Source organism: Chiloscyllium plagiosum, unplaced genomic scaffold, assembly GCF_037043375.1.
Source record: "Chiloscyllium plagiosum isolate Xiang-an unplaced genomic scaffold, Cpla_swu_hap1 HiC_scaffold_35, whole genome shotgun sequence".
NCBI classification, from domain to species: Eukaryota; Metazoa; Chordata; class Chondrichthyes; order Orectolobiformes; family Hemiscylliidae; genus Chiloscyllium; species Chiloscyllium plagiosum.
In genome coordinates, this window is record NW_028270173.1 from 61,013,293 (window position 1) to 61,025,892 (window position 12,600).

The 12,600-nt window shown below is 42.5% G+C and overlaps 2 protein-coding genes across 2 annotated transcripts in view; one reads left to right on the top strand and one right to left on the bottom strand.

Annotated features, from left to right (window-relative positions):
• LOC122541613 (uncharacterized) overlaps positions 1-12,600 on the bottom strand; it is a 17,867-nt gene continuing 5,267 nt past the window's right edge. Inside the window, exon 3 of the mRNA XM_087978749.1 lies at positions 1-4,492. Coding sequence (XP_087834875.1) covers positions 2,961-4,016 — 1,056 coding nt within the window. The 5' untranslated portion in view covers positions 4,017-4,492 and the 3' untranslated portion in view covers positions 1-2,960. The remainder of the gene's footprint in view (positions 4,493-12,600) is intronic.
• Positions 12,080-12,600, top strand: part of LOC122541615 (uncharacterized) — a 23,869-nt gene continuing 23,348 nt past the window's right edge. Inside the window, exon 1 of the mRNA XM_087978752.1 lies at positions 12,080-12,182. The gene's annotated coding sequence lies outside the window, so the exon portion shown is untranslated. The remainder of the gene's footprint in view (positions 12,183-12,600) is intronic.

Here is a 12,600-nt window from a genome sequence, read left to right on the forward strand (position 1 = left end):
TTTGAATAAACAACAATAAACTTTACTTCACATTATCAGAGCAATAACACAAACAACACAAGGTACAACTTATATTCAAACATGCGAAGCTAACATTGTAAATGGTTATTATTAACTCCACAGCACATATCACACAGCAAGTAGAACCAAGTATGATGCCAGAGATTTCTCAGTAATCTCCTGTTCCACACACAGATGTTTGTGACAAGGTGGGTCATCAACTCTCATTAATTTTCACAAGGAGTCACAATTCTTCACTTTTGCCGATCTGTCTTTGATGCTCCTTCGCAAGAATTACTCAGTCATGTACTGCTTCAATGACTGCTCCAGTTCAGTTTGATCACTCTTTCTTCCTGCATCTACACTTCCTTGGACCTCAAAACTGCACTCCTATATCCACAGGCTTACTTTAGCTTTGCACCAAGAGCTAACTTCACCAAGCTAAGCTCTAATCCTGTCGAGTTGCAACAAGCAAATATTCCTTGTGAGTTCTTCAAATGGTCACATTCTCAGCTGGACTGAATTCTTAGCAACTCAGATTCTTCTGAGGCAACATAGTTCCCAGATAACAAACAGGGCCCTGACTCAACATTTAGATGTTATCCAATTCTCTGAACCTCTTTCTGAGTTTTAACAACATAGAGTCCATCCAACTGGTCTGGACTCTTTACTGGGAGCCTGCACAGAACCTTTCTAATTCAGCTGTCTTCCCAGCAGTACGGCTAACAGCAGCATGGAGTCTGCTTCTGTTTGTCTTGTAAATTCACTGTAACTCTGGAATTGCTCTTAACGGTGATTGAATGAAAACAATGCAAGAAGCCACAACTGTAATGCTGTGCAAAATTGAATGTAGTTACCTTACAACTCTTGGCACTGAGTGTCCTCTGAATATTACAATTCATAGATTGCTGGCTTCTCCTGTACAAATGGATACAACAGAAAATTGGATTTCATCACAAAGGATTGACAGGGGTTTGTAAATTTGTTGTAGAGTGGGCTGCAAAACTGTGGTCATCTGAGAACTGTGGATCACATACATATGTGATGGTCAGTTTAGTTTTGGCATAGAGGGGATGGAGGTAAATGGGTTTCACAGAGAGATGATAGTTAATGTGGTTCTGTTCGCCGAGCTGGGAATTTGTGTTGCGGACGTTTCATTCCCTGTCTAGGTGACATCCTCAGTGCTTGGAAGCCTCCTGTGAAGCGCTTCTGTGATCTTTCCTCCGGCATTTGTAGTGGTTTGAATCTGCCGCTTCCAATTGTCAGTTCCAGCTGTCCACTGCAGTGGTCGGTGTTTTGGGTCCAGATCGATGTGCTTATTGATTGAATCTGTGGATGAGTGCCATGCCTCTAGGAATTCCTTGGCTGTTCTCTGTTTGGCTTGTCCTATAATAATAGTGTTGTCCCAGTCGAATTCATGTTGCTTGTCATCTGCGTGTGTGGTTACTAAGGATAGCTGGTCGTGTCGTTTCGTGGCTAGTTGGTGTTCATGGATGCGGATCGTTAGCTGTCTTCCTGTTTGTCCTGTGTAGTGTTTTGTGCAGTCCATGCATGGGATTTTGTATACTACATTGGTTTTGCTCATGCTGGGTATTGGGTCCTTCGTTCTGGTGAGTTGTTGTCTGAGAGTGGCTGTTGATTTGTGTGCTGTTATGAGTCCTAGTGGTCGCAGCAGTCTGGCTGTCAGTTCGGAAATGCTCTTGATGTATGGTAGTGTGGCTAGTCCTTTGGGTTGCGGCATGTCCTCATTCCGTGTCTTCTCACAGACTTTGAAGATGATAGTTAAAACTGACCAGAGGGCAATTGATCTTTGAGGAGGTAATGGTCACTGTCAGGTTGACTATAAATAGAGTGGGGGCTATCACACAACCATGTTTGACATAGGTCTGGATTTTGCAGGTTTTGTTTCAGATCTCCCATTCAAGACAATCATATCACCATGAAGCTTGCAGGATTGTGTTGAAGTTCCTTGGACTTCAAAATCAACGGACTACAATCCACAGAGCCCCTTGATTTACTCTGTCAAGTGCTTTGTTCACAATGAGATATATAATGAAGAATTTCTGTTGCTGTTCTCAATATCCTTCTTGGATTTGTCTGGCAACAAAGATCATGTCAGAGGTGGGCAAACTAACCCAAGGTCACAACTCAAGAAGGCAGCCCATGAGATCTAATACTATGCTGATCATCATCATCATCATTATATGAAGGTTTTCAAGTTACCAGGGCCAAGGTCCTGACTAAGGTCAAATGTTCAAAATCCCGGATGGTGGTTCTTTTTTTTTTTACGAAATTATGGACAGCATTTTGAACAAATTCTCAACTATAAATTCACAGGACAACTGAAACTCTCCAGTCAATCCCCTAGTGCCCTGTGGTAGAATCCTTGGGTGAGTCACCAATGAGACAGCAGCAACAAGCAAATAAAAAGATGAGAAACAACAAAACCTGTGGCCCCAGTGGTCTAAATGCTCAGGCCTTCAAAACTGGAAGGCTTTTGCAAAATTTAGACTTATCATGCAGATTTGGGAAGCAAATTAACTTTGCCTGACTTTGTGAATGTGATAATCATAAATATTTTCAAAAAGGAAGATAAACTTTGCCACATAAACTATTGAGGTATTTTCCTCTTGTTCATAGAAGGGAAAATCCGGACACACTCTCCAGTGGAAGAGTCTCTCCAGTCTCAATTGTTTGTTAGTGTAGGAGGCTCCTTTACCTGGTGAAGGGCTTTGTCTCACACTGACCAGTTGCTCCCTTGTGTCAATATAATGGAGCATGCATTAAATTCAAGAATGATTTGTCACCCATTTGTCAAACATGTTCATGGTTTCTCCTCTGCGTAAATGTGCTGGCCTATCAGGAGATTGAAGGAGTGAATTAAAACCTTCTCACAAATTAAAGCCCTTAAATGAGTTCTCCCCCGTGAATTCTCCAGTAAAACAAAAGGCTGTGACATGTCACGAAAGCTTTGCTGAAACTTCACACTCCAAGACTTTCTCTCCATTATGGATCTTCTGATGGATGATTAGGTTTGATAAGCGTGTGAAAGCTTTGTTACAAACCTCACATTGGAAGCGTTTCTCCCCAGTGTGAATCCTCTGGTGCCTCTGGAAAGTGGAGGATTGGGTGAAGGCCTTCTCACAAACCTCACACCTGAATGGTTTCTCACCTGTGTGAATCCTCTGGTGTCTCCTGAGTTTTGATAACTCAGAAAATGATTTGTTGCACACCTCACAGGTGAATGGTTTCTCGCCTGTGTGAATTCGTCGGTGGGTACGGAGAGTCGATGAATCCGAGAACGATTTGTCACACACCTCACATGTGTAAGGTTTCTCCCCTGTGTGAATGTATTGGTGTTCAAGGAGGTGTGTTGGCCGTGAGAATGATTTGTTACACAATCCACACGTGTATGGTTTCTCTCCTGTGTGACTGCGTTGATGGTCAAGCAGGGTCGATGACCGTGAAAAAGACTGGTTGCACACAGCACACGTGAATGGTTTCTCACCAGTGTGAATGCGTTGGTGTACACGGAGGTGTGAAGACTGAGAGAATGATTTGTCACACACCTCACAGATGAATGGTTTCTCTCCTGTGTGACTGCGTTGGTGTGTGTGGAGGTTTGGCAACTGTGAGAATGACTTGTCACATATCGTGCATGTGAATGGTTTCTCCCCTGTGTGAGTACGTTGGTGTAGACGGAGAGCTGATGACTTGGAGAAGGCTTTGTCACATACCTCACACGTAAATGGCTTCTCTCCTGTGTGAATGGGTTGATGCATGAGAAGGCTCCATGACTTAGAAAAGGATTTATTGCACACGTCACACTTGAACGGCTTCTCCCCTGTGTGAATACGTCGGTGATTTACTAGTGTTGATGAGTGTGCAAAGGCTCGGTCACAGACTTCACACTTGAAGGATTTTTCTCCAGTGTGAACTCTCTGGTGTATTTGAAGGGTGTACAGTTTCACAAAAGTTTTATCACAAATTTGACACTTGAATGGTTTCTCTTCCATGTGCCAGTCGTGTTGACAGTATTTTTCACAAATGCACCAAATGTGAGGAGAATGTGAATAGCTGTAGAGCCCTCCTCACACACTTCACACTTGAACAGTCGCTCTCCTATAGAAATGAGTCAGTGGTTCATGAGGCTTGATGAATGATTGAAACTCTCACCACACTTGGAGCCACTCACACGTCTTCCCAGCCTCACCCTGACCGATCACCCACTGCCGAACCTTCAGAAAGATTGGTTCTGATGGAAGGCTCCACACCACTGATCAGTTTCAGAACTGGTGAGATGTCAAAGCTCCCCTGACCAGACTGATTTCCAGATGATGTTTTCACTGCCTAACCTTCTCCGTGTTGAGCAATGCTGCAAAGGGACTGGATGTCCTCCCACAGTTTTGTTGTTGTTCCTTGAGTGATGGTCAGGATCTTTCTGCGATGTCTATCCTCTCTGTATTCTCTGGTGTAGTATGGTGCAATCCTTCTGTAAAACAGGAAAACGAAACATGATTTCCTCCAACTCCCTCTCTTTCTTTGCTGAAGGGGCTGACTCCTCAGTTCCAGACTGTTCCACAGTGAGTGCCAGTCTGCTATTCCCCTGTGTGGGTATTCCGATACAAATCCTTTCTTTTTCCTCACTTGAGATGGTCACACACCCTCTGTTTCCAGATAACATAGCTACTACCTTTTCCCCCTTCTTTGCATATGCCATAAGAACAATGGAAAAAAGACAGCCAGGCACAGTGTAATGCAAGCTCAAGTTACTATGAGCTCATGTCCTGCTGGGAAAGAGCAGTTTTACACTGAGAATATGCTTTTAATATGAAAACACTCAAGAGAAATATTAATTCAATGGAGATTTAGACATTTTTCTCCTTATTCTTCAAATATATTTGAAGAAAAAACACTCAGCAGGAAGTACTAGAAGCTAAAGAAAATATTGTTTCACTGTAGCTGATTGAAAGGTTCGAGTTAATCATGGGAAATTAGATACACTGCACTTGTTCAGACTGCGCATCCCAAATTCAGCGATCATTAATAGTACTGGGCAAAAGTATCACATCCAAGCTCAGGCTTTTGGGAAAGGCCAAGGCCTTCAGACCAAATCTTTATAAAGGGGAGTTTAAAAGATATTTCAATAAGTGCGTCTTCAAGTCTGGCAACTAAATTACTATGGTGCTGAATTAACAATGCAGAGATTGAGAGTTCAAATCTAACTATGGAAAGTTACATCCGTAGAATTATTAAGAGAAACAGGCCATTCAACCCAATTGGTCCATGCTGGTGTTTATGCTTCCCATTAACCTCCTCTCACCCAATCAACAGATCCTTTAGGTCCTTTCTTCCTCATGTGCTTATCCAATTTCCCCTTAAAGGCATCTCAGCTCTTCACGTCAACCACTCCATGTTGTGAAGGGAGATTTAATCAATTTGTCATTTCCAGAATACAACGAAAATAAAAACATGAAAACATTCAGCTTGTACTAAAACCTTAATATTGCCCTTTGGAGAAGGTTACCTGTTGCTACTCCCTGGTCTGGTCCGCATGTGACTCCAGTCCCAAACAACATGGTCAACTTAGAACTGCCTTTGAAAGTGACTGAACAAACAATCTCTGCAAGTCTAATCATAAGAAATCTCACTCAGTGATTAGCAAAGGCCTTTTCCCTAGGGTAGGGGAGTTCAAAACGAGGGGGCATATTTTTAAGGTGAAAGGAGAAAGATTTAAAAAGGACCTGAAGGGCAACCTGGTTTGTATGTGGAATGAATCACCAGATGAATTGGTAGATGCAGGTACAGTCACAACATTTAAAAGACATTTGGATAGGTACATAAATAGAGGGAAATGGGCTGACTGAAGGCGAATCAGACTAGTTTAGCTTGAAAAACTCGGTTGGCATGGATAAGTTGGATTGAACAGTCTGTTTCCTTACTGTACAGCTTTACTACCTCTCAAAGCAATCTGATAACATAGTGGTTTGAAAATTCTCTTCTTTGTTTTCAAATTAATCCAGGGATTCGCTCCTCCCTGTCTCTGTAATCTCCTCCAGCCCTCCAACCCTTTGACATCTCTGCATTTCTCCCATTCTATCTCATGAACACCTTCCATCTGAATTGCACCACCACTGGTGGCTGCTACTTCAGCTGCCAAGACTCCAAGCTCTGGAATTCCTTCTCTAAACATCTCCACTTCGTCTTCCTCCTTTAATTCCTGATGAAGGGCTTATGCCCAAAACATCGATTCTCCTGCTCCTTGGATGCTGCCTGACATTCACTGTTTTTTCAGCGCCACACTCTCAACTCTGATCTCCAGCACCTCCAGTCCTCACTTTCTCCTTCCTCCTTTAAGACCCTCCTTTAAAAAAAACCTCACCATAATGTCTGGATATTTTCGCATTTGACTCAGTGTCAGTGATTGGTTGAATCCTCGATATTATAGTTAGAACAATCGTGTCTTATGAAATTCTCCTGCCCTAACTGAACACCAGCCACTTCCTGCGTTGTACACAATGACAAATGACAGCAAAAACCAGCATTTATATAGCATTTTCAACATAGTCCAATGGCCCAAAGTGATTTCCTGAAGTGTCAATAATATGTGATCCTGAAGCATGAGGTAATCTCAGCATAAAATTTGGTTAAAGTGGTAGATTTTAAGGATTGCCTTATTGGAGGGGGCAGAGAAGGACAGAAACAGAGATATTTAGGGAGGGAATTCCAGAGTTTAGAAAGTGGGCAGCCGAACACTCAGCCATGAATGATAGAACGATTAAAATCATAAATCCTCAAAAAATCAAAATTCGAGAGTATGGAGATCCTAGAGGGGCACAAGTCCATGGTGGTTGTCAATCTTTTCTCTTTATAGGGTTGTCGGCTCATGCCCCATCCCAGATCTTGAGCATGGAGGCTAACACACCAGTATTGTAGTGAGGGAATGCTGCATTGTCGGAGATAAAATCTTTCAGCTATGATCTTAATCCATAGCACCTTCTGCACTCGCTAATGTCATGCAAAAGATCCCCTGGAAGTGTCTTAAGGAAAAGCAGGAGAGTCATACTTGGTGTCCTGGTGAATTCATCAATTAACACCATGAAGAAACAGATTCTCTGGTCACATTGCTGCTTGTGGGTGCTTGTTGTTCACACGTTGATGCTGGAAAAGCAACAGCCAGTGTCCACATTTGAGAGGAAGTTAACAGGATGCAATGCACTTTGGGAAAACAAAGGTCATTTAAAGTTCTATGCAAAAACACATTTTTGTTTTCTGAGGTAGTTACAAAGATAGAATGTTGAGAAGCTTCAAAGTAATTTGAAAAGACAGGCAATATCCAGATCCCAACACACAGAACAGACCATTCACACTGCACAGGATAATAATTAGCTTCCAAAACACAAAAAGAACACAACAACAGGAATTCAGTAGAAATTCTCAGACACTCTGCTCCTCCGAGATAATTATACCTCACCCTTTCATATTCAGCAATGAGCCATCAACAACACTCAGCCTGGAAATCAGAGGGAAATGCTTCCAATAAACACACAATATCCAACACACAGCTCCAGTCAAACAGTTCAGCACAAAGCACTGAGTAAACAGCTCTCTCAGCTGGATCTTCTCACACAGCATAAGGGACATTTCCACCCCTGACTGCCCACAGGATAGTCAGACTGCCTGAAGATTGGTGTGGATATTATGGGATACAATTTGTATAAAAGCTGCTCCTTCACTCACCATCTCCTCACTTGGTTTTCAGTCCCTATAGGAAGTGAACCAGCTCTGGAAGAGGAAGCGGAGACAATGGGCAGAGTGGGTGGGCTCTCTGATTGACGTCTCTCACAGTCAATCCAAATATTTCTGGGGCAACGCGAGTTTCCTGAAATTTGGGAAACTGACCGAGAAATGGAGGTGACTTTGAGCAGTAGATTAGGTGAGGATTTAAACTTGTCATTGTCTCATCTAAATAAAACATTCGTACTGGCAGCCGCTCTCTCAGTCCTGGTCAATGTTTGATAGAGATTTCTAGTGTGGAAATAGTAGTCTTGATATTAAACAGAAAACATTGAAAATCGGAACTGGAGCAGGCCATTCAGCCCCTCGAGCCAGCGCCACAATTCAATTTGAACACAGCTTAGCATCCAACTCAGTCTCCTAATTTCGCCTTTCCCTCTTATCCTTTCATCCATTTAGCTCTAAAAGCAACGTCTAACATATTCTTCAAAAATTCCATGTTTTAGCCTCTAACCCATGTTTGGGTGAAAACATTTCTCTTCATCTCAGTCCTCAATGACTACCCCCCCTCCTTTACTGTAGACTGTGACCTCTGGTTCTGGATTCCATTGTCAGCGAGAACATCATTCCTGTGTTTAATCTGTCTAGTCCTGTTCAAATTTTATAGATTTCTCCTAACTGATCCAATCTCTCTTCATACATCAATCTTGCCATCCAGGAATCAGTCTGGAAAGCATGTATTTCCTCCATAGCTGGAATATCATTCTTCAGGTAACAAGATCAAAAATGCATATAGCTGTGGTCTCACCAAATCTCCATACAATTGCGACAAGACATCCCTTCTCCTTTACTCAAATCCTTTCATTATGAAGGTCAATATACCATTTGCCTTCTTCACCACCTGCTGCACCTGCATACTTATTTTAAATGACTGACGTACAAGAACACCCAGGTCTCATTGCACGTTACCCTTTCCAAATCTGTTATCAGTCAGTAATAAACTGCCCTCCTTTTTTGTTACTGAAATGGATAACTTCATATTTATTCACATTTATAATTCATTGTCATATTTGCACACTCGCTCAACTTGTCCAAATCAAAATGAAATCATCTCTGTATCTTTCTCACAGTTCACCATCCCACCCAGCTTTCTTCATCTGTAAACTTGGAAATATTGCATTTATTTCTATTCTATACTGGGCAGTTACTAGATTCCAGTTAGAACTAAAGAACATACAAAACTTGTTGTGTGCTGCAACCCAGTATGATGGCTTTATTCTGAAGCTCTGCATACTATAAACCCGAAATAAGTCAAAGTACTTGCTCTGATGAAGAGCCACTGGACTTGAAACATTAACTCTGCTTTCTTCTCACAGATGTAGCCAGATCTGCTCAGTTTCTCCAGCAATTTATGTTTTTGTTAACAAGTCTGCAACTTGACTGATGACTCACAAATGCTCATCTCTTACAGAGGCAACGTCCCAACATAATATACATTAACTATAATATTTAAAATCCCTATCCTTTACTTTCAAACCTTTCCTTAAATAAATCATAGAACTTTCATAGTTCCAGATATAACATACATACATATATATATATATATATATATAGACACACACACACAAAGAGCAAAACTAATTACAAGGCTGAGGTATATGTTTCCATTAGATACAACAAACAGGCGATGCTATCTAATAAGACAGAACCTATATGGCAGACACCTATATGTTGCTTTGAGCCACCTATCTTCATACTTTCGGTGCAGGATTCCCCTTTGCTGTACCGGGAACCTCAAGTGAAGAGGGAAGGACAGACATTTTCTTCTACAGGGGCAAAATCCTCATTGACTATGTTGGATTGATCTGGGATCAGTGTGCTATCTTCATGAAATAAGACAGAGCCCTCTTCTTGAGCCACTGTGGATGATGGGTGGTTCCAACACCTAACGATTGGTCAGCATGCCTTCACCATACAATCTCATCCCAGGTCTGAACATCCCAGGATCCATCTATGCCAGGGCCTGTGGCAAGTACTCACTTGCCAACCATGTTGTACTTCTGGGTCAGTACTTGGTCACCAATGAAAAGAGCACCTATTGGAGCCTTTCCCTTTGGGACACCTGGGCTCACTGGTTCTTCTTGACAATCTCATGCATTTCATAAGGTAGCAACAGGTTGCATGTGGATCGTAACTTCTTCCCAAATAGGTTTTATGTGGAGGAATCTGGGTGTTGCCTTGTGGTGTGTTTCAGTACACGGCCAGGAAATTGTTTACTCAATGAACTAGTAACCCCACCCCCTGTGATGCTTTCAACGAGTTCTCTGACGATTGCACAAATACTTTCACAAGAAAACGTTGAGGAATGATAGAGCACCAAATTAATGTGTCGAATGCCATAATCAGTAAATTCCTGCACAAGGACCATTGTCACAAACAACCTGATCAGGATTATTGAATCTGATTAACATGTCATCCAGTTGGTCAGGTTTGCAGAAGTGGATTTCATTACTGTCACTTCTGGCTGCTCAGAATGAGGATCAACTACCACTAGCAGCATTTGACCCTTAGGCAGGCTGGTAAAATCAATATTGACACATTACCATGGCATTTTAAGCCATTCCCAGAGGTGTAACGGCGATAATGGGCAGTGTAGCTGATTTTTGTGCAAGCTTAGCACAACTAAGGGGCGGCACGGTGGCTCAGTGGTTAGCACTACTGCCTCACAGCGCCAGGGTCCCAAGTTCGATTCCAGCCTCAGGCAGCTGTCTGTGTGGAGTTTGCACATTCTCGTGTATGCACCAATTCCATAAAATGATTTCACATGCCACTTGCAAGGCATTCAACCTAATGTTGAAATGAATCAAGACGTCTGATCTCTGGAGTACTTATTTGATAGTGAGATGTCAGTCAGGGTTCCATTTCCAAGATTGACCTGTGCGTAGAAGCTTGTGTTATGACTTCAAAAGCATGAAATCTTTGAAAGAATTTTCATAATAATTCACAAGGCCCAGGAAAGACCTTAGTTGGGACACCTTAGTCGGCTGAGGAGCTCCATTGATTGCCTCCATTATCACTGGTGCCTTGTGAAGCTCTTTGCTGGTGTTGATGTGCCCTAATTATTCAATCGAGTTCTGGAAGAAGTCCCACTTTTCTTTTGTTTAAACGTGTAACCAGTGTTCTTGCAGACATTTTAGGGTCTCCTCCAGACTTCTAAAGTGCTGTTCCAGTGATCAAGGTATCATCAAGGTAGATTTATATCCTTTTCAGTCCACTTAGGATTTGATCCACAGGCCTCTAAAATTAGGCTGGAGCTGATGTGACCTCAAAGAGGAGCCTTTTATAGCAAAACAAATCCTGATGAGTGAGTATAGTCAGAAAGTGTTGGGGTTCAGCAGCTACCCATATCTGCAAGATGGCCTGTGAAAGATCCACCTTTGTGAATTTTTGCACCCCTCCTGGGCAACTGAACAGATCTTCAATCAAGGGCAATAGGTATTTAGCTGCACATTGTGATACAATCAGGGTTGCCAAGTCACTGGTTTGAGATCACTGCTGTCTACCAACCTCATCAGATCTGCCTTTACTTGCAGACAGTTGGGTTCTGGATCAGTGTGAGCCTTCAAACTTTTTGGTGCTCCATCTGTGCCCTGAGGGTGATGCTCATTGGCAGATATCTCAGAGTTTGGTTGTAAAATGTTTCAGGAGCAATTGAAACTGGCCCTCTCATTCCCACCCATCGTTATTTTGATGCTGTGTCCATCCAATCTAAGCACAACCCAAAATATATGCATTTCACCTTGGAGGGGCATGGAGTGGCAATATTTCCAGCATCCCCTATTTTTTTTGAATGGAGCAAGCATCCCCTTTTTTATAGAACCTCAGATACACCTTTTTTTAAAAAATTTTTTAAAACCCCCACGCTACTGCCTAACTGCGGTAAAACATCCCCTTTTTATCTGTCAGCCAGGGGTCCCTGATTGGGGCTGTTAATTTGGTCAAATCAGGAACTCATATTCTAAGAGGTCCACCTGGCTGACCTCATTACGATCTCTACATCCCTGCTTCTGTGAGTCCAAGGCCACAGGCCGGTGCTTTTTCTTGGAGAGTCTCCTAGACTGTTTTAGCACAGAGTCAGGTTGCTCCAACTCGGGCACTGTTTAACGCATAGGAGGTCACCTCTTGCACCTAGAACACCTTGATAGAATTTTACTCTCTTTTTCCAACAGGAACAATAGACATCCGTCATGTTTATCTGCAATTCCAAGGACTCATCGACACCTGACGGAGAGGGTGAACCCACTGGTTCTGATCGCCTTTCTGGTTGTTCCAACGGGCAGGCCATGTTTTGCTCCTGCACCGTTTGCAAATTTGTGGCATTCATATGGTCCAAGTGGGACCTTCAGACCTACACGAACTTTATACGTCACTGGTTCTGACCTTGGGTAAGAAGCATGATCAACCTATGTGAGGCCATTTCTGTGATTCTTATACCAAACTTTGTGTCCTGTATCTAACTACCTCTCTCTCTCACTTGGTGAAGTCCAGTATCTAGTATTGGCATTCATGATGTCGTTTCACCCTCCCTCTTAGGTCCAGGAAGATCAGACTTAGCCTCATGCAGAGTCTTCTATTCAGTAGCAACTCTGATGGTGTAGGTGGGGTGCTCCTATAATCAAACAGGAACTTGGACAGTTTGATATAGAGTCATAGAGATGTACAGCATGGAAACAGACCCTTCGATATCTAGTAAGGCTGAAGGCAGGCTGTTTCTTCAAGCCTGCCTTCAAAGTTTGGACTGGGCAATTAGATGATGGATGATATGGAGCTGTCCTTATATACTGAATATCATTCGGCTTTAGG